Source organism: Poecile atricapillus, chromosome 12 (assembly GCF_030490865.1).
Source record: "Poecile atricapillus isolate bPoeAtr1 chromosome 12, bPoeAtr1.hap1, whole genome shotgun sequence".
Lineage (NCBI taxonomy): Eukaryota > Metazoa > Chordata > Aves > Passeriformes > Paridae > Poecile > Poecile atricapillus.
Genome location: NC_081260.1, coordinates 1,842,559 through 1,862,401, shown reverse-complemented (window position 1 = coordinate 1,862,401; position 19,843 = coordinate 1,842,559). Strand labels below are relative to the sequence as shown.

General features: G+C 49.1%; 1 protein-coding gene across 2 annotated transcripts in view; it reads right to left on the bottom strand.

Moving 5' to 3' along the window:
* Positions 1-1,370: 1,370 nt before the first annotated feature.
* ARHGEF9 (Cdc42 guanine nucleotide exchange factor 9) overlaps positions 1,371-19,843 on the bottom strand; it is a 192,611-nt gene continuing 174,138 nt past the window's right edge. For both annotated transcript variants that reach the window (XM_058847469.1, XM_058847470.1), the window contains 3 exons: positions 15,618-15,861; positions 14,940-15,008; positions 1,371-5,165 (listed from right to left, as the gene is read on the bottom strand). In XM_058847469.1, the coding sequence (XP_058703452.1) occupies positions 4,984-5,165; positions 14,940-15,008; positions 15,618-15,861 (495 nt within the window). In that variant the 3' untranslated portion in view covers positions 1,371-4,983. The remainder of the gene's footprint in view (positions 5,166-14,939; positions 15,009-15,617; positions 15,862-19,843) is intronic.

The window sequence follows — 19,843 nt, the reverse complement described above, 5'->3', positions numbered from 1 at the left end:
GCGATGCTGCTGGGTTATTCCCACACCGTGTCCCTGTTCCTGCGGGACGAGCGCCGCTCCCAAGCCGCTTTTCCCGGCTCTGATGGCATTTCCCGGCTCTGATGGCATTTCCCGGCTCTGATGGCATTTCCCGGCTCTCTGGGCATTTCCCGGCTCTCTGGGAATGCCCCGGCCCTGCGGGAGCCCCGGGAGAGGCCCCGGCCCTGCGGGAGCCCCGGGCTGTGCGGGGAGCGCCGCTCCCGGCCCGGCTCTGCGGCCGCGATCCCTCCTGAGAACCGCCCGGAGCCGCTCCCCGAGCTGCCGCCAGCGGCCACGGCTGGCACGGCTGTCCGTCTGTCTGTCTGTCCTGGCTGTCCGTCTGTCCTGGCTGTCCGTCTGTCCTGGCTGTGTGTCCGTCTGTCTGTCTGTCCTGGCTGTGTGTCCGTCTGTCTGTCTGTCCTGGCTGTCCGTCTGTCCTGGCTGTCCTGGGTGTGTGTCCGTCTGTCTGTCTGTCCTGGCTGTGTGTCCGTCTGTCCGTCTGTCCTGGCTGTCCGTCTGTCCTGGCTGTCCTGGGTGTGTGTCCGTCTGTCTGTCTGTCCTGGCTGTGTGTCCGTCTGTCTGTCTGTCCTGGCTGTCCGTCTGTCCTGGCTGTCCTGGGTGTGTGTCCGTCTGTCTGGCTGTCCTGGCTGTCCGTCTGTCCTGGCTGTCCGTCTGTCCTGGGTGTGTGTGTGTCTGTCCTGGGTGTCCGTCCGTCTGTCTGTCCTGGGTGTGTGTCTGTCTGTCTGTCCTGAGTGTGTGTCCGTCTGTCCTGGGTGTGTGTGTGTCCTGGGTGTGTGTCTGTCTGTCCAGGGTGTCCATCTGTCTGTCCTGGGCGTCCATGTGTCTGTCCTGGGTGTCCGTCTGTCCTGCGTGTGTGTGTGTCCTGAGTGTCTGTCTCGGGCTGTGTGTCTGTCCCGGTCTGTCTGCCTGTATTTCCCGGTCTGTCTGTCTGTCTGTCCCGGTCTGTCTGCCTGTATTTCCCGGGCTGTCTGTCTGTCTGTCTGTCTGTCCCGGTCTGTCTGTCTGTATTTCCCGGGCTGTCTGTCTGTCTGTCTGTCTGTCCCGGTCTGTCTGTATTTCCCGGGCTGTCTGTCTGTCTGTCTGTCTGTCTGTCGGCAGCCCCGCTGTCCCCCCGCGCTGGGGGCCGGGCAGATCTCCGGCTCCGGGAGGATTTTTCCCCCCGTGTTTGATCCCAGCCCGGGGCCCTGCGCTCACAGGGAGCCACAGAGGGCAGAGGGATTTCTCCAGGACAATCCTACATTTTTTGGGTGGCCTCTGGAGCCCCACCCCGTGCTCAGCCTTGGGAGAAGGGTGACCCCGCTCTGAGGAAAATGATTTAAAATGCCTTCAGATGCCTTTTCACTTCTTTTTATTTAATTCCATAAATATTTTCATAAGGCTCAGTGTCTTTACAACACTTTTTTAAACACTTTTTTTGTTTGTTTGTTTTATACACACAACTTTGACACTTGTTTGACAGGGTCAAACAGTCCAATATAAACAAAATAATAAAACTGGCAAGTGCGGATCAGCTGGGTTACCAAAATCCTTTTTTTCTTTTTTTTTTTCTTTTTTTTTTTTTTTTTTGCTCTTACTGTTAAAACCCCAAAAGCACTAAAATATCAGTATTTGGCTTCAAACTAGAATTTTAAAAACCTTTTTTTTTTTCTTTTTTTTTTCTTTTTTTTTTTTTAAATTCTCTGCTACAAGTCCCTGTCGTCATAGTGCCTTTAAGCTCCTACAGACTCTTCTTTTCTTCTTAAGGAAAAATAAGCTTGGTGATGCCATGCAGAACTTACAATAGCTACTAAATATACATGTTCCCTGAAATGTAGCTGCAATGAAAAGATGACAGAGCATAAAGAGAACAAAACCAGAAACCCAAAGCACCACAGTGTACTATCAATAACATTGCAATGGACAGCTGGTGCCCATCCAGAAACTGAAACAAATTTCAAATATATTTCTCTATGTAGTATTTTCTATTTACAACTGTTAGATGCACCTAGGTTGGCTCTTGTTTGACTTTTTGGAGAGGGTGGGGAGGCGAAAGTCTTGAATTTAGATCCTCTGTTCTAGTGTCTAGGTTAAGGGTAATGCATGTCATTTACCTAGGGAAGAGGGTTTCTTTTTATTTGTTTTTTTTATATATATATATATATATATATAGATTCAGCCAGAGAAATACCGTAAACATGTAAGTTTGTTACAACTCTCTTGTTTCTGCATATGGAATGGGAAGTGGGTTCCTCCTGTCTGGCATTGGAATGAAAAGTCTGTACCAGATGCTCAGTCAAGTCACCCCCATGTGCACGGGCGCTGCTCCCACGCGCGCTCCAGCCCCGCTCCCTGCTGGGACAGCCACAGCAGTGGGACAACACTGGCACCCCAGTGCTGCTTCTTCTTTGTGCCAATGCTCCATCTCCCGCAGCACCTCGGCAATTTATGGAGGGCAAGAGCTTTCTTGAAGGCCCGAGAGCCAAGCCCCTCGTCCAGCGGCCAGCACCAGCGGCGCTGCCCCGGCCGGGCTTCCCACTTAACAAAGAAGCTGCGAGTCCAACAAGTGGCCTTGTCAGATCTTGATTTATGATGCAAATAATGGTGTGGCGGTGGTGTTTCTTTTTTCCTAGTGCTGAATATTTAGGAAGCATCTTCTCATAAAAATTATGGATGTCTCATTCTCACTCTCTGAGGCACAAAACAGTAAATGAACAGGCTTAACTAATGTGCTCGTTACTTGGTTTTTTTGTCTTTTTTTTTTATCCCTAAGCAATTAAAAAGGCAAAAGGAGTAAGTGAAATTTTCATCATGTTGACAACATTTTGGAATCTCTCTCTCTTTCTTTCTCTCTCTCTCTCTCTGCCTCTCTCCAGCCATTCAGAAAAACATTTCATTTAACTGACGAGAACCCATCTCATGCACTGCTTTAAACACCCATTCTGTTAAAGAAACAAAACAATATTTTCTACGTATCCCATATTAAAATCTAGCCATAAAAATGCAAAGATACAAAAGAGCACAAAAATAATTTCTGATATAAAATTGGGTTGCTTCCTGTTTGGGATTCCTGGTGTTTGCCTGCTGCCTGTCACAGAGGGACCACTCCTCCTCTCCAAAACACAAATCTGGCTTTGCTGGTTATTGATAGTTTCTAGATTATTCAAAAGTATAAGTGAGCTTATTTTTGGATTTAAATAAAAATAATTCTGCCTTTGTGATATGCCCTGAAATAAAACAGGCTCCATGGAAACAATGAAATCACACTCTCTGCTCTTCCCATTCATTTGGAATTCTTAGGGGCAAAAAAAAAAAAAACAATAAAAATGTATCTCCACACTCTTTGTCCTGGGGTGCTTATGTGGTGGATCAGATTCCAAAGAAAATGACAAATACCGTGATCAATCACTTCATCCCTCATTTTCAAAGGAGCTTGCAGAATAGCTCTGCAAAGATTTCAAGTTCATCTTCTAAATCTGGTTAAACAGCCTCATTTGCCCTAGGAAAAAAAAAAAAATCCTTCTCCTGACAATGGTCTGTTTTACAAGCTTAACCATAAGCTCCTGCACTTGCAAACAAATGTACTTAAGGCTGAAATTGTAGGAAGGGTCTTTAAAAATAGAGCTGTGAATCTCCAGAGGGAGAAAAAGAGAGAGAAAGAGACCGGGAGGGTTGGGCTGATCCATCACCCCAGCCCCACCGTGCCTGGAGCATGGCACAGAACCATGGAACACCACAGCTCCTGCAAGGAGGGCTCTGCAGCTCGGCTTTAACCTCAGCTGGGCACTGCCAGGGCTGGGGCCAGGATCCTTCCCCAGAGCTGGGGGGACCCGGCCTGGGCTGGGCCCTCGTTCTTGGGGTCCCTGCCCCTGCAAATGGCAATCAGGGCTTTGTTAGGGTGCTGCTGTGTGGGCTGAGGGGAGCCAAAGGATGGGACCTTAGTTCCTGAAGACGGAAAACTGGCGGAGCCTCCGAGCCAATTTTCCTCTCTGCAACGGAGGCGTGAAGCCATCGGTTTTTCAGCTTTTATCTTTGCATGGAAAACAAAGATAGGAGTGGGCTTTTCAAGTGTCTCAGCTTGAAAAGAAAATAAATCAAAGATAAGCCCACAGAAACAAAGCAAAAAGAAGAAAAGCCCCCGATTCTCTTTTCTCAGTCTTACTCTGAGTGTGAACAAATCACACCGAATTGAGAAAAAGACAAGTGCTTAAAAAAACGCAAAAAAAAAACCACCAACTGAGGAAAACCCATCTCTCACTTCCTAAACAGCTGCTGGCCCTTCTGCTGGGTTTCACCTGCCCACGAGAGAACAGCTAAAGCCAGAGAAATACTGCGCAGCACAGCGGGAGCACAGGGAGCACATCCAGACAGGCACGAGTCGGAGCAGGGGATGCAGCACGGGGACAGCCCCGGGCCGGGGACTGGGGACAGCCAGGGGAGGGACAGAGAGGGAGGGAGAGGGAGCAGAGACCTCCCAGCACTCCAAAAAACAAACAACACCCCCCCCATAAATAAAATCAAAGGAAATATACACCAATGTAGTCCATGAGGAAGTTCCATGACGGAGTCACACAAGCGAGAAAGCATTCTGGGATGCCAATGACGACTCGGATGGGAATGAAGGAAAACAGGAAAAAAAAAAATAACAACAAAAAGAGATGTCCAACCAATGGAGTAAAATAAAATAAAACAGGTCACATGGTTAGAAATCATTGGTGCTTCCTAGTATCTAGTAGCAGATTACTTCCCAAAAACAACAAAAAAAAAAAGTTTTTGGTCCTTCTATATATATACATATATGTATATATATTATTATTTTTAAAATGTGTGTATACATATATATATGTATATATATTTAGTTGCAACAGTGCTTCTCCGAAAAAAGGTCCATCTATAAATATAATTTTATTTATTTTTATTTTTTAAATTTTAGTTCTTTTAAGTTAAAATTCTCCATCTCTCTAGGTATTATTTTTTGAATGGTGTTAACCTGCTGAAGTTTTGCCAGAATGGTGCCTGGCTGCGTCTGGGTTCGGTGAACTCGAAGACCTGGGACTGGGATATGCCATCTGTCACCATGTATTGTCCCTGATTTAATGGATCCTGGGGTGGTGGGTAGGCTGGAGGAACCGACTTGGAGTAGCTCACACCTGCATCGATGATTGGGGGGAAAAAGAAACAGATCAGTCAAAGAGCAATCGGGTCAATAGTCGTTCTTCGTCATGCTACTGCTCCTTATCGCTCCTTATCGCTCCGTAACCGGCTCCCACGCGCCAGCACGTGCCAGGGCTGGCCAATCTCCAGAACCTGCCTGACCTCGGGGCTCCGAGGCTGCCTCCCTACGCCAAAGCTCCACGGCTGGGACAGGATCCATTACTTTTGTTGGGCAGAGTTCTGCCCGCCCTCATGGAAAAGTCCTGTGTGAGCGAGGAGAGCCGCGACAGGCCCTGCCCCGCCGAGGCCAACTCATCCCGCTGGGATCGAACGGCTCCTGCTCCGAGCTCCTGCTCTCCCTCCCAGCTCCCAGCTCTCCCTGGAGAACAGCCTTGCCCCGCCATGCCCCGCTGACCGGCCCCGAGCACGACCCCGAGCGCCGCCCCGCTCCGCTTCCCGCACGGAACGGAGCAGGGCTGCTGTGGAAGAAGCCCTGCCCTGCAGGGATGCGCCTACACAGAGGGCAACTCGTTCTTTTGGGACATTTAGGACTTTTCCATAGGGTTTGTTCTCAATTCACCAGTCTGGTCTCAGCCCAAAAACGGCTGCACACAAGGCAGAAAAGGCTGACTCTGCTCAATCCAAACTGGCAGCAATGGATGGCGAGGCTGCGCTTTTAGGGCTGAGATGTTCAATTCCCGCACAGCAGTGGGGAGAGGGGACGCTGCCCTTGCAGCTTCCCCACGAACGAGGGGCCTTCAGCGTCCTGCTGTGAAGGATGGCGTGTAAAGGGTGGCTCCGGGTGACTGAAGTGGAACAGAAAGGATGTGTGTCACCACCAGAGCGCAGCCTACAGGGCACAGTGACACAGTCTGGATGTCCTTCCCCACAAGGACAACCCCTCCTTCAGCCTCGGGGCAGCGGGGCCGGCTGGAAACCGTGACTGCAGGAAGGAGAGAGGAGCAGGGCTGTGGAGCAGCTTGCTGTAAGCTCTGGCCATCTCTGGATCATGCAGAACTGCTCTTCCTTCTGCGGGAGGGGGCCGTCGCCTCCCCGGGCTTTAACCACAGCAGCGAGGCCACTGTCCCCGAGCAGCTCAGTGTCCTCATCTGGACAGCGGGACGGCATCCCCCACCTACCTCACAGGAGGGTTGTGAAGCTAAATTAATTAATGTTTGTAAAACACTTTGAGATCCTCGGCTGGGAAGGTGCTGGAGAAGGCAAAATACGGTGATTAGCACCCAGGTACCAGAGCAAGGTGTGCACAGCAATGCGGCTCCTACCACACACAGACACACCAGCGCTGGCCGGGCACGGACGGCGGCACACGACGGGCACTGACACACAGGGAAAGCCTCACGAGGGCACCCACAGAGCTCACCACACAGCTTGGCCAGGTGCTGCTCGGGCAGGCTGGACCTCTTTGGGGTAGGAGCTAAGGCGTGTCTGCAGGGAAGAGGATTGATTTGCTTCGCCCTGCTACGGAATTTAGCGATCGAGGGTGAAAATCCTCAAAAGGTTCAGACCAAATGGAGATGTCTTGAGTACGTCTAACTGATTTCTCCTTCTTTACTGTATTTTGTGCAGCTCTCTGTCCACTGTAGAGAATAACCAAGATCATTCCTCACAGTGGGCAAAAACCGCTCTGCGAATCACACTCATTAACCTTTAACGAATTCATCACAATCAGCATTTCAAACTTACTTGGAAAGCTCGACCTGGAGATGTTCTGCATCTGTACCTGCATGCTGGAATAGTTCCTCATCAATGACTTCTCTGCTCTGCCTTCCCAAGCTCCTGTCTCCCAGCTGCAGAGCCGAGGGCAGCCCCAGAGCTGTGCTGGGGTCACACCTGGGCAGGGGCAGCTGCAGGAAACCTGACACAACTTCTGCACCACCCTCGCTGCTACAGAACTCCAAGGAACAGTTTGAATTCCAACCACTGGGTGACTGAAACCCACCAGGGCAGGGCACTGCTCTCTGCCCACCTCTCCCATCCTGACACTGTCCTGCTCTGAGCTGCCCATCTCCAGGCTGGCCAATGTGTGGCAAACTGCAGAGGACAAATTCCAGCCCTGAGCCCATCCAGGAGTGTCAGCCTTCTCCTGGAGGCCACCAGCCTTTGGCCAATTTTCCCAGCAGAGACTGGTGAGGGATTTTAGAGTCTGTTACAGGTCCCTTACATGGCTAGAGCTGGGAAATAAATCTGGTTTGGCTCTCAGACTGACCAAAAAATTACCTCAAAGGCAAACAGTCTTTGTTCCACTAAAATCACTCATGTTCTACAACAGAAGAGCTGTGAATCTAAAGCTGCTACTGGCAGGGGGGACACAGAAATTGTTTTTAGCTTTGAAGTCCTTAAAGCCACCTTGCTTTAGTGACATGGCCCCATGGCTTTGGCATCCTGCAGCTGGGCTCTTTACTGCCTCTAAACCAGTCTGAGGAGAGTGAACTAATGTATTTTTTAATGATGATACAAAATGCTAGGAAATCTCCTGGATCAGCAAAATGCTGTGCACTTGGGAAGCTGAAGAAGAAGAGAAAGGACAGTCTGGCTGATGTCCACTGACAGTGATGGAGTTACTGCAAGGAATGGAACCCACAGCCTGTCTTCTCCAAAAGGGAAAAGGGCAGACTCACCTGGCCAGATCACTACCAAACCCCGTTCAGTTCTTTCCCAAAACTCCTGAAAAATGCCTGTCCTTGCTTGGAACACACCCATGCACAGCCTGCCCTTCCCTCAGTAAAGCAGCTCCTCCCACAGATCTATGTGTGGCCCTGTGGAGCTGGGCTACTGAAACCAACATCTGGGCTACTGGCACCAACATCTGGGCTACTGGCACCAACATCTGGGCTACTGGCATCAACATCTGGGCTGGATGAATGCCAAAAGCTCCTGAATGCTCCTATTTGCATAAGCAAAGGTTTCACATTTCTCTGGTTTATCCAATGGCCTGAAGGATCAAAGCTGTGGATCTCAAGGACGTGCACCATGGCCGTGTGTGTGGGACATGCAAATAAAAACCTTTGTGCTCTGGTAATTCCAGAACTCGTTGTTTCCTTGTGGAACTGTGAGACAGCACTTTGCCATAGCTTGAGGTGCCCCAAGAATGACTTCTCCATTTCTTTTTTTCCTTTTGGACATACCCATGTTCTGGAAAGCAGAAACTGGGAGGGGAAGATTCACCTAATCTGCACATCTTCAAATCCTAAGGAAGAGCAATTTGGGGAGAAGCCTGGCAGGCAGGTATTTTTCTGTTCTGCTCTGAAGTGGTTTTGTTCCCTCATCAGAACTCGGGGCCATCGTGCAAAATTGTCTCTTGAGGGATATTTTTTTAATATGCATAGCCAGAACTCCGCTGCAATTCACCAGAAAGAAACGAGCAAAGCTCTTTTCCAAGGCAATTTTGGGCAGCGTGGCGAGCGGAATTCAAAGCACAAAGGGAAGAATCGATGGATAAGGAACCATCTCCAGGCACAGCAGCCAACTCCACCCCACGGGCAGAGCTGGAGCTCCTTCTGCTGGTTCGTGCCTCATTCTGCAGCGAGGCTGCAGCTGCAAGCAGGGATGGCTCACAGGGAGGGGCTGGGGAGAGCTGCTCACGAGGAGAACAAGAAAATTCCCAGATTCATAATTTGGCTAGACAAAACTGGTGAGAGATGCTGCGCTGTCACTTGAAATCATGTCTTTTTATAGCACCAGGCAACGTCACTCGGAGCCTTTCGGATTTCTCAGCTCAGAAGGAAACAATTAAAAAAGACTTAAAACTGTCTCGTTTTTTCCTTCTAGGTTGGGGTGGGTTTTTTTGTGTTTTATTTTTTGTTTTTTTTTTTTTTCTCTTTGAGGTTACAACACGATTTCAGCAGCACGTGAAGCATGCTGGCAGCATGCTGGTCACCCACAGGCAATCCACAGGGACTCGTGCAGACGGATCATCCAGCAGGACACGGCCCCTGCCCGGGCTCACACGACACAGACACGGAGAACACGCACATCTCCTCCACATAACCATGGAAACTTGCCTTACAAGCTGTTTACTCCATCCTCCACCTAGGAGATTTCAGTTTATCCTTTGATCAGCAGCTGTTTCCCAGGCTTTGCCCCCACCCCGCTGTCCGGGTCTCACACTGCTCATTTAGCAGAGCTGGGGAGGGGACAGTGACATCGCCACCCCTGCTGGCACTTCTGCCATGAGGAACCTTCCAGCTCCTCAGAGCTCAACAGCAGCTCAGCCAAATTGCATCTTTCAGGAAATTCCCAGAAAGCCACAAATTCAGTGTCCTGAATACAGTAACCCCCACACGAGGGGAAGCCAGGGATGCGCCCCCAGAGCGCTAATTGTCGTGTGGTTAATTACTCCTGTTAATTACTCCTGTCACAGCAACGAGTTTAGGTTAAAGAAAGGAGCAGAACTGGCTGGGTGGGTCCAGCCCTTTGCCCTCCTCAGCACATTTCAACAGAGGATCTCAAAGCACTGCCCATGCAGGCTGGCAAAGGATGATGTGCCTGGAGCTGGCTGTCCCCGAGGTGAGGATGGAGCTGTCAACAGGAACCCTCTGCCTGCCCAGGCAGTTCTGCATCTCCTCCCTCTACACCTCCCTGCTGAATCACCAACTCTCCCTTTGCTGCTTTTGCCCAGCTCCAGAGGAATTCCAGTGGTGCCTCAGCCACGGCTCTGACACAGCCAGGCCTTCACTCCAGGCCCTGGGATTTCCAGGGATGGTTCTGCTGAGGAGAACATGCTTTAACTCCTTTTTCTAACCACCGACCTCCCTTCTCTGTTTAGGAGGGAGAGGGCTGGCTGCAGCTTGAGAAATGCAGGAGGAAACAGTCATTTTGATGTTCCCCAGACAACCACAACATCTACCTACACACACTGAGCTAACCCGACCCTCTGGAGGCTATTTATCAAGTCTGCTGCTGCAGCCTGATGTCATTAGAGCAGACATCAAGATAATGATTTCTCGTGTGATAAAAAAAGCTAATCGAGGCAAGATGGAATAAATGATACTGGGGTTTTATCCATCAGAGCTGGGGGAAAACTGATTTCTGCCATCCTGTGTTTGTACAGCCTCCCTCTCCTGCAGCCCTGCAGGCTGATCACACAAACTCTGTGGGTTTGATAGGAAAGGATCAGTTCAGCTTCTGGGGAGCAATTCCCTTCTCAAACCCCTCACCAAACTCAAGGTGCAGGAGTATCTGGGCTCACAAACTGATTTCAGATGGAATCTCACCATGTCATTGATGTCATCACCTTGGCTCTCCCCACCAACACCTCACCAAAAAACTGCCCTGGGGGACTTGCTCAGCAAGTGTCACCAGCACCATCCTCAGAGGCCCCTCACACAAGGATTTATTCCTGATTTGTCTCAGATCTGGTTCCTGGAGGAGGCTGAGGACTGCAGCTGATGCCATCAGTGGGATGGTGCTCATGGACCCATGTGTAGGGTCTGGATTGTACAAGGAATGGGGTAAACTCTGAGATTGCCCTGAATCTGTGGGGAAATAGCACCGACAACACGATCAGCTCCATGCCTTCACCTCCCGTGCTGTGAAGGAAGGGAAGTGACCCTGATTATCCGAAAATGCAAATGCCCCTGATTGTTTTCAAGGCTCCTGCAATCCCCCGGGGCTGTGCCTACACGAGTGAATCCATGGGGAAACACGGCAGGGCCATGTCAATCTTGTCAGGCAGGAAGATGCAATAAAATGGGATTAAACAGCCGAGAGAAGCACGGGAGGGACCCTGGGCAACCTCTGCAGAGGTGCTGGGAGAGCCTCAGGTGCAGAACTGTGGCAAGGCAGAGAAGCTGCTGCGTGTCTGGGTCAGGGTTTTTATGCCATAGCTGGCTGTGAGCTCGGGTGATCAGAAAGGAATAAATTAACAGGAAAACCCAGTGATTCAGAGGGTGTTTGGTGACAGGCCAAGGCAGTCCGTGCTGGCTGATGATTTAACCCCATGATTTGCATGGCTGAGTGCTCAGGGGCAGGTTTAGTGACAGCATCTTTCTCAGGTGATGCTGACTGAATCCCTGCTTACCCCATCCCAAGGACCTGTCAGGGCTGAGGAGCTGCATGTGCTGTGGGGCTCAAGAGCTCTCCTGAGGTGGGAAACACCCCCAGCTCACACTAAAGTCACTCCTTTAAATCTCAACAGACATTCCCTTTACCCAAAGTGGGAAATGGTGCTTTAAGGAGTCCCCTTCCTGGAAGGGCCTCAATTTGTGCCCCCTGGTAGCTGCTAGGAACATGAACAAATATCCCTTCTGTGGACAGGCTGTCCTGCAAGGGGCCAGGTGTGGACAGGGCTGGGGATCAGAGAGGGAACTGAGTGTTCCTGCAGGCTGCAAACACCAGCCCTTGGAGCAGGGATCACAAGTGGCCAGAGAACACTCACGGAGAGAGGCACTCCACGAGATTCTGTTTCCAAATGCCTAGAAATGGGAAAATTACCCTGGATTAAGCTTTGTCGACATCAAGGATGGACTGGAGATCCACAAGGGATCCATTTTCCAGGCAGTTTCCACTCCTTTAGTCAGAGACAGGCAGAAGAGGCCAGTGCCACCCTTGTGTGCCTTGGTGGGAGCTCTCTGCACAGAGCCTGTGCCTGGCTCACGCTCAGGGCTGCAGCGAGGGGCTTTTGTAAGATAAAACAAATACATTTCTCCCATTATTTCACTATTTCCAGGAAACACCTGACTGAATTCTGTTCCCAGTTCCCACAGTGCCACTGAAGGAAGATGAAGAGCAGCAACCAAGAGGCAAAATCTTCAACAATCAGTGCAGCAGCCAGCCCTTTTCTCTGTCAGTGAGGTGCAGAGCCAGGAATGCCCATTCACTGGATTTCTACTGGACTTAAAGAAGGCAAAAAATTGTTTTGATGCTGTCTAAAGGCAGCTGGTCTAATACCATTGTTTTTCCCCATCCAGTAAGGAGTGCAGATCCTGGGATATTGCCCATCAGTAAGTGGGGCTGGCAGGGAGCCTGGCCCTGCACACATTGCTGGGCAGAGCTGAGAGCCTCGAGGGGGCTGCTGCCCCACACAGCACCCTCAGCTGGGCATCAAACCCTTCTCAAAACACTGCAGGAATGTTCTCACTTCCTCACCTCCATAAAGGACCTGTTAGTTTCAAAAGCAGAGTTTGAAGGTTTCTTTTGCTGCTCTCAGCTGCTCTCCCCCTCTCCTGCTGCAGCCAGCAGAGGTTTAAATGCCTCCTTCTCAAACACATGCCAGCCATCTCCAGAGCAATACTTCTGGGAGGTGTGGTACAACAGTGCATGAAATAAGCAGCAGTTTATACTATTTGAAAAATGTTTTTCTGCTTCACCTCTAACAAAGTTGATTGCATTTTCCATTTCACCTCCTTCACAGCTTTTCTCTCTTCCTTAAGTGTTCTGTGACAGGGGAATTACCGTGGTTTCCCATTTAAGAGGTGCAGGGAACAAGTGAGATAATCTAGGAACAAGTCTGTAATAGGCATCCTGTGGCACAGGAGCTGGGCTGGCAGCACCTCGAGCTGCTGAGCTGCCAAGCCCTGCTGCAGCCACTGAGACCAGCCTGCATTTAAATAAATAAATACTTTTACTGAATACAGTGACCTGTTCCTCCTTCTGAAGGGCCTCCCTGCTTTTCAGGTATAACTGATGCTCCAAAAGCAGCTCCAAGCCCTTTCCAAGGCTCCTGTGGTGCTGTGGGAGGGCAGAGGCAGCAGCAGCCCCCAGCACGGGCACACCTGCAGCCCCAAGTGCTGCCAAGGTCTCGGCAAAATAAAATGTTGTCAATATCTGTAAAATGCATAGGGTAAGATTTAAAAAGTCAATCACCCAAAGCCAGCTCTCAGGAGTTTCCTCCTTCCTCCCTCTTCTGAGCAGTGCCAGCAGCTCCCTGCTTTGGCAGCCTTGTGCCTCTCGTTGGGTTGTGGGCACAGGGCAAACCACAGAGTAACAAAACTAGGAGTTCTCAGTGTCAATATTTAATTTAATCAACCTGAGACTGGGCTATGATCACCACAGTGTAGGGTAAAACATTCACAGCTACCGTTTTAATGACCCTATTTGTTGTTTTTCAGATTTCACGTCCTAAAACCAACCAGGCTGTGCTTAACTCGGTGCTGGGGTGAGACTGAACTTCTGTCTGGCTCGAGGACTTAATCCCATAAAAAGAACTGCCAGTGCCACAGCCTAAGCTCGTTCTTCACTAAAGAAATGCTGACTGCTGTTTTAGGAGCTAATGAATTTCATAGTCCGAGAAGCCCCAGATAACAACCCCTCCTTTTTCATCCCAGAGAGAAAGAGAGAGAAAGACAAAGAGAGCAGACAGAGAGCAATTGCTGCGTAAGACACAAGTCCTGTCAGGCAGATTGTATTTGTCAGGATGCAAGTCCAGTGATTTACGTGGGAATACTGGCAGGCATGCTCAGGCACCTCTGAACTGTGTCCCTTACTGGCTGAACAGCACAGTTATTAATTAATACCTCTATTAATTAATAATATAATGAACTGAACAGCTAGCAATAACTGAACCTGGTTTTGTCACGGCAGTCATGCAAGTCAGGCTCTCTCAGTGTGCAGCTCCACGAGCCCTGTGGATGCTCCCGTGCTCAGGGACAGACATGCAGGTGCTGAGGGGCTGTGACAGGGGCACAGTGTCAGGCACCTGGGCCTGCTCTGGGTGTGCACACTCTAGAACATCTGGCCAGGAGAGTTTTTAGAGAACATCTCAGGAGACAACAGAAGAAGTTAGAAGAGAGGAGAAGACTGATGACAATGGAGAGACACAGCAAACCAAGGAGTTCACAGCTGGCCTGGCAAACCACTCCTGGACCAGCAAAGCCAGTAGACAACACACAGGTGAGGCAGAAAGCAAAGAGCTCCTTCAACTTCTGCAAAACCCCCCAAAACACCTGCACAGAGCGGGGACCAACCTGCCTGCACCTGACCTGAGCCAAGCCTCGAGCAGCTCTCTCAAAACCCACTTGTAGGCCTACTTGTGCTAGGGTACTTTGGTAACAAATCAATACATCCACGACTGTGTGAAGCTTTGGAGACCTTGAGGAATGACCTCCCTGACCTTCCCTCTGTGGTGAGTATTTCCAAAGCTGTAGCTGCAAGAGTTATTGCGAGAGAGAATTAACGCTGGCTTTGGCCAGTTGAGACTCTGCCTAACGCCAGGCAGGGCATTGCTCAGCTGGCTGCAGCCTGCCTGGCTGGGGAAATGAATCTGACATTCCAGAGATACCATGTCTTTACTAAAATACTTTTATTTCCTAGAGTTGATGCTACTGTGCTGTCTTAAAAAAGTTACAGGCAGCCCCAGGAAACAAGAGTGTCCCTTTCCTTTCCAGCAGCAGGAAAGGGGTACTCCCTCCCCAGTTCCAGCATTTTAGCCATTTTTTAAAATTTTTTTTTTTTGCTAATGGGAGACTTTGGGAATTAGCAGAACCTCTACACACCTCCGCACTCACTCCCATTTCAGCCTGAGATAAACAACTGAGATAGATTTCTGCCCCCAGGGACAGCTTCTGGACATCAGACTGGAGACACGAGATCAAATTCATCTCTGGTGCAGTTCCACTGGCTTTCAACCACCTTCGACCAGAGATTAATTTGGCCCACAGATACATTAAGGAAGGATACAAAGCACAAACGGTATTTGATATAAAAAGAGAAGGGAGGGGGAAGTTGAGGGGATGCTGGATCCTAACCCAGCAGGATTCAGCCCAGCCCGCTCCACCCTCACATCACCAGGCACAGAGCGTGTTGCCGGTTACCTTTTTGCTTACTGACTTTCTTTACTGTCATTGCCGCTTGCCGCTTTTGATTCTCAGAAATTTCAAAGCCTGGAAAAGGGAACACGGCAAACACAATTCAGAAGGTTGCTCACAAAGCCTCGCTTCCTTTTGGGGAGGGGGATGCTCTGGGTGTTCTACTGAAAAGCAGAAACTCTTCCTTGGCCTCTTTCTAATCTTGCTCGTGCAGGGGCTGGATGGAGAGTGAGATTCGAGGAGTTTTTATTTTATACATATTATATTAAATATGCCCGGTGCTTCAGAGCTGAGCGACAAGCTGAGCCTGGACTGACACTGGTCACGGTCAGTTTAGGGGCTGGTGCAAGGGAAGGGCTGTCACTGCTGCCTCCCCTCTGCATGAAACATCCTTAACCAGAGCAGGAGGATGCAGCCAGGACACCCTGAAGGTGGGTGGCCAAGGAGTTCCCTCTCCCACACACCCACGGAGCTCCAGGCTTGAGCTATGGGCAGAATTTGTTTATTGAGGGCCAAAAAGAACAGTAACTGAGCTGGAAAGAGACCTACTTATGGCTAGGAGAGCAACCAAGGACATGTCAAACTGTAGTTCTACCACAAAGAAAATGTGGGCTCCTCCACCCATTGGGGCTAAATTAACCACTACCAACAACCTCCTGTCAGATTCATTTCCACATTCCTCACCTATCTTTTCATCTTCTTTTACCATCTTCCTTTCTTCTCTGAAAGCTCTAAGCCATCGTAACTTCTCCTCCAGTTTCTTGGCAAAGAATAAGTGCATTTCCTCAGTCTCCTTGTTATGCAGTTTGAAGGCATTCTTCATGCTGACATTGAAGTCATCATCTCTCCCATCTTCTATATCCACCACTTCATATTTATCCATGTCTATGCGCCCTTTGTAATACAGGATATCCCTTCGGATCAGATCCTGCAGAGGGAAAAGGAGACAGGCATCATGGGGAGAGCTCATGGAGCAGGGAATTCCTGGGACAGCTGAGGGAGAGAAGGAAGTGATGGTGAAACCTGGTCAGATCCTTCAGTTCCTGAGAGAGAGGAGGGAGAGAAAAGTGATGGTGAAACCTGGTCAGATCCTTCAATTCCTGAGAGAGAGGAGGAAGAGAAAGAAGTGATGGTGAGACATGGTCAGATCCTTCAGTTCCTGAGAGAGAGGAGAGAAGGAAAGAAGTGATGGTGAGACCTGGTCAGATCCTTCAATTCCTGAGACAGAGGAGGGAGAGAAAAGTGATGGTGAGACCTGGTCAGATCCTTCCAGCCTCACCTGCTGTGAACACATCTCTTGCTGGCCAAACAGGGCAGACCATGGGCAGAGAGGAACAAAACACACATCCTTGAGCTGCAAAATTCAGTTTGTAGGCACAAAGAAACGCCTCTGAGTGGGTGACATGTTCCAGCATTTCCACATGGGAGGTTTTGCTCCACAGGGTGAGGAGTGGGAGGCACAGGCCCAGCAGGGGCACAGCACCAGTCTGGGTCCAGCACAGGATGCCCAGATCTGTTTTCCACACACATTCCCACACCCAGGGGGGACTGGTCTCTGCCCCTTCCCCTTGGGACCCATTTCCCATTCCCACTCACTGCTGAGAAACCACCCTGATTCTCAGCTCAAAGCACTCCTGACCTACCTCTGGTCTCATTCCACCCTGGATTTAACCTCTTGGTCCAGCCTAGTTTTTGCTCTTTTTCTCTCCTCGATGATTATAACCTTTTCAATCAAACCTGTTTATGCTCATCTCCTTTCTCAGCTGGTTATTCCCTGTCTTTCAGCAACAGCTCATTTCTCTGCCTTCTCTGGAAGGGAAAAGTAAATTCCCCACTGGCCCCACATCTCTGTGCCTGTTATCTCAGGTAACAGAATCTGCAGAAAACAGAATGTTAATTCTCTAGTCATGGCCACAGACGGTGATTTGATTTATTAAAAACCAAATTCAGCAACACACAATCAAGATTTCCTTCCTCTAACCACTCTCAAAAGCAATATTTAGGTATATTAAATCAATTTCACCTAAATAACTTTGGATTTTTCAGAGTGCCCTAAAGATAAATGCTATGTCAAAGGATTCATTTGAGAGGAAAAATGAAGGCAATGTACAGCATTTATTTATTGAAATAATATTTAGCAGTGAGGCTTTTTCAAGATAAGCAGTAGGTATTATTTTAAACAAATTCATCTTGTAAAATAAACTCTAAATCATAACGATTTAGCAAACTCGCTCATGAATCTGCCAGACAGTATTAACTATCCCAAGACTGGCCAGAAGCTCACAGGCTTTAAATCCTGACTCCTTCCTTTGGAACGCTCTGGGCAGGGGTGGGGATGGAATTCCATTAACAAATACCTTGTACAAAAACCTTCCTCTGGTGTAGGCCTGAAATAGTGACAGTCCAAACCATAAGGAAAAGGTATTTCAGGCTGAACAGGCAACAGAGAATCTTTTTAGTCTCGTCCTGACTTCCAGAATCGCTCCTTTCCCTCGGCAGTGCTGTGAAAGGCTGTGAGAGCCACGTGGAGCCTGATCAATCAGCTCAATACCACACACAGGCTTTGATGGGAGGCTGGGGCTTGCTCTTAGAGAGAACATTTATCTGCACCACGTTCTCCAAAAAAATCCTGACACCAAATCTCCCAGGAACGGGGATGTGCTCCTTCCATCGGCGGCACAGCAGCCGCTCCCCTTCCCACTGAGAACTTCCAGAGCCAGCCCCATGGAATGTCTCCATGCATCCAGTGCATCCTTCCAGGCAATCTTCATGATTCTGGAGAGATTTCCTCATAAAGGTATTACAAGAATCAACAATCACAAGCTCTGAAAATCCCAGGCTCTGTGCACTGCCTCTTTCCTTACACACACTAGATGTTTAATGTAAGATGTTTCCCCTCTCTTATCTCCCCAATTTTGACTCAGAAAACATCATGAGCTGTTTTTAACAGTGAATGCTTCACCAGCTTTGTGCTTCCCGAGGACAATCCATGGGTTTGGACGTGTCTGACTGAGCTGCTCCACACATTTCCCCTCCTGGAATGCAGCAGGAGCTGTCCCTGTCTCTGGTGAGGCTGCTGAGAACTGATGTGAGGATAAAGGTGCTGCCCAGGAGTTCCTCAAGGAGCAGCAAGGAGAAAATGGAATCCTACAAGTGCCTCTGGAGATCAAATGGCCCCACAGGTTATTGCTGGTGAAAGGAAGGAGTGGGGAAGCATCAGCTCAGCTGCAGAGGAGGAAACGCTGCAGTTTGGCCTTGAGCTGAGCAAGGGAAAGACAACAGCACAAAGCTCCTGGCTGCCACTTCCATTGTCATTTGGAGAAGGAAATTCAATAAGGACTCCAGAAGAAATGGATCATCTTTTCTCCCAATGTTTTCCTTCAAAAGAAGGAGCATTCTACACTTGTTGGCCATGAACTCCACACTGAATTAAGAACAGACACTTTATTCCCCACACAAACATCTCACGAGCAGCACGTGCCTGGACATGGAGGACTTTCCTTCCAGAAAGTTCAACCCACAGATTAACAGCTGTAACTGGATTATTTCATTTTTAATGGGCTCAGCATCATTCTCCCTTCCTCTTGCCAGCACTCAGTGAATGGATATTATCTCCCAAACTGAATAAACTTTAACACCCATAGTAGGGGAAGCACAATAATGATTCGATCCGTGGATATTTTATCACAGCTTTTAAAGAATAACAGACACCACTCAGCTCCTTAGTGAAGCAGGGCCCTCTTCAAACACCTTGCACTGTATCTGGGCTCAAGAAAATGCAGGTGTTCATCTGCAGCAGACAGCAAATAGGGCCAAACTCTTGTTTTAATGAGCTTTTTATGCACATGGAGAAGAGGATAGAAACTGAGAGAGCACCGAGGCCATGAAGGGATGCTGCCAGTGTGCTCTCTGCCAGGTGCAGCTGCAGTGCTCAGATGTGAACCTGTTGCTCTTCACACCCCTCTGTCCTTTTCCCAGCATATCCATGGAGTCAAAGAAAATGTGAGATTTCGGAAAGCAGCTGTGAGGCTGAGGAGGGAAATGGATTGTTCCACCAGCCTGGTGTTAGTACTGTGTGGCAGGAGGACAAAGCAGATCCGTGCACAAAAATGCATTTTATCTGCTACAGAAGCTGAGAGGAGCTCTGGCTTTGTGGGGAACAGGAATGCTGCTCCTGCTCCTGCTTATCCAGAGATAAATGAGAGAATCAGAAGAAATGAAATGAAGAAATTATTAATCTCTAGGATATAGCTCTGTTCACAGGCTGGCTCAGTTTGGTCCTGTTCATTATCCTCAGGCAGGGTGACCATCAGCTGCTCTGCACTGGCCAGTTCTGAATGTCACACAAGATTATTTCCTGTAGTTAAATCAGGCAAGAGCAAGAAAATATAAAAACCCCCAAAAATACTCTCAAAACCTTATCAGTGGGGAAAGGCCAAAGAAATGGAGCTGTTTAATCTAGAAAGGCCATAACTAAAAAGGAATGTGCTGTTGGTATTCCAGTATGTGAAATGTGAAAGCTGCTCCTCTTTTAAGGTGATCAATTATTCTCCATTTTGATTGTGGCTTGGCTTAATTTACCACAAGGGAGAACAGGATTAGAAACTTGGAAAAAAAACCCCACTTTCTATCTAGAAGAGTAGTTAAACCCTAGAACAGACAAAATAGGGAAGCCTTGGGATGGCATTCCTGGGGGATTTTCAAAAGAAGGTTAGACAAACATCCATCAGAGATGATCTGAGTGTGCTTAATCCTGCAGAGGGAATATCTGCTCTGCTGGGCTCCCTCCCAGCTCTGCAGCTGGCTGGTGGCAGAGGAGGTGACAGCTGGAGCAGGTAGGATGGGCAGCACCTGGGGCAGCATGGGGACAGCAGCACGAGCAGTGGTGGCACAGACCTGCAGCTCTGCAG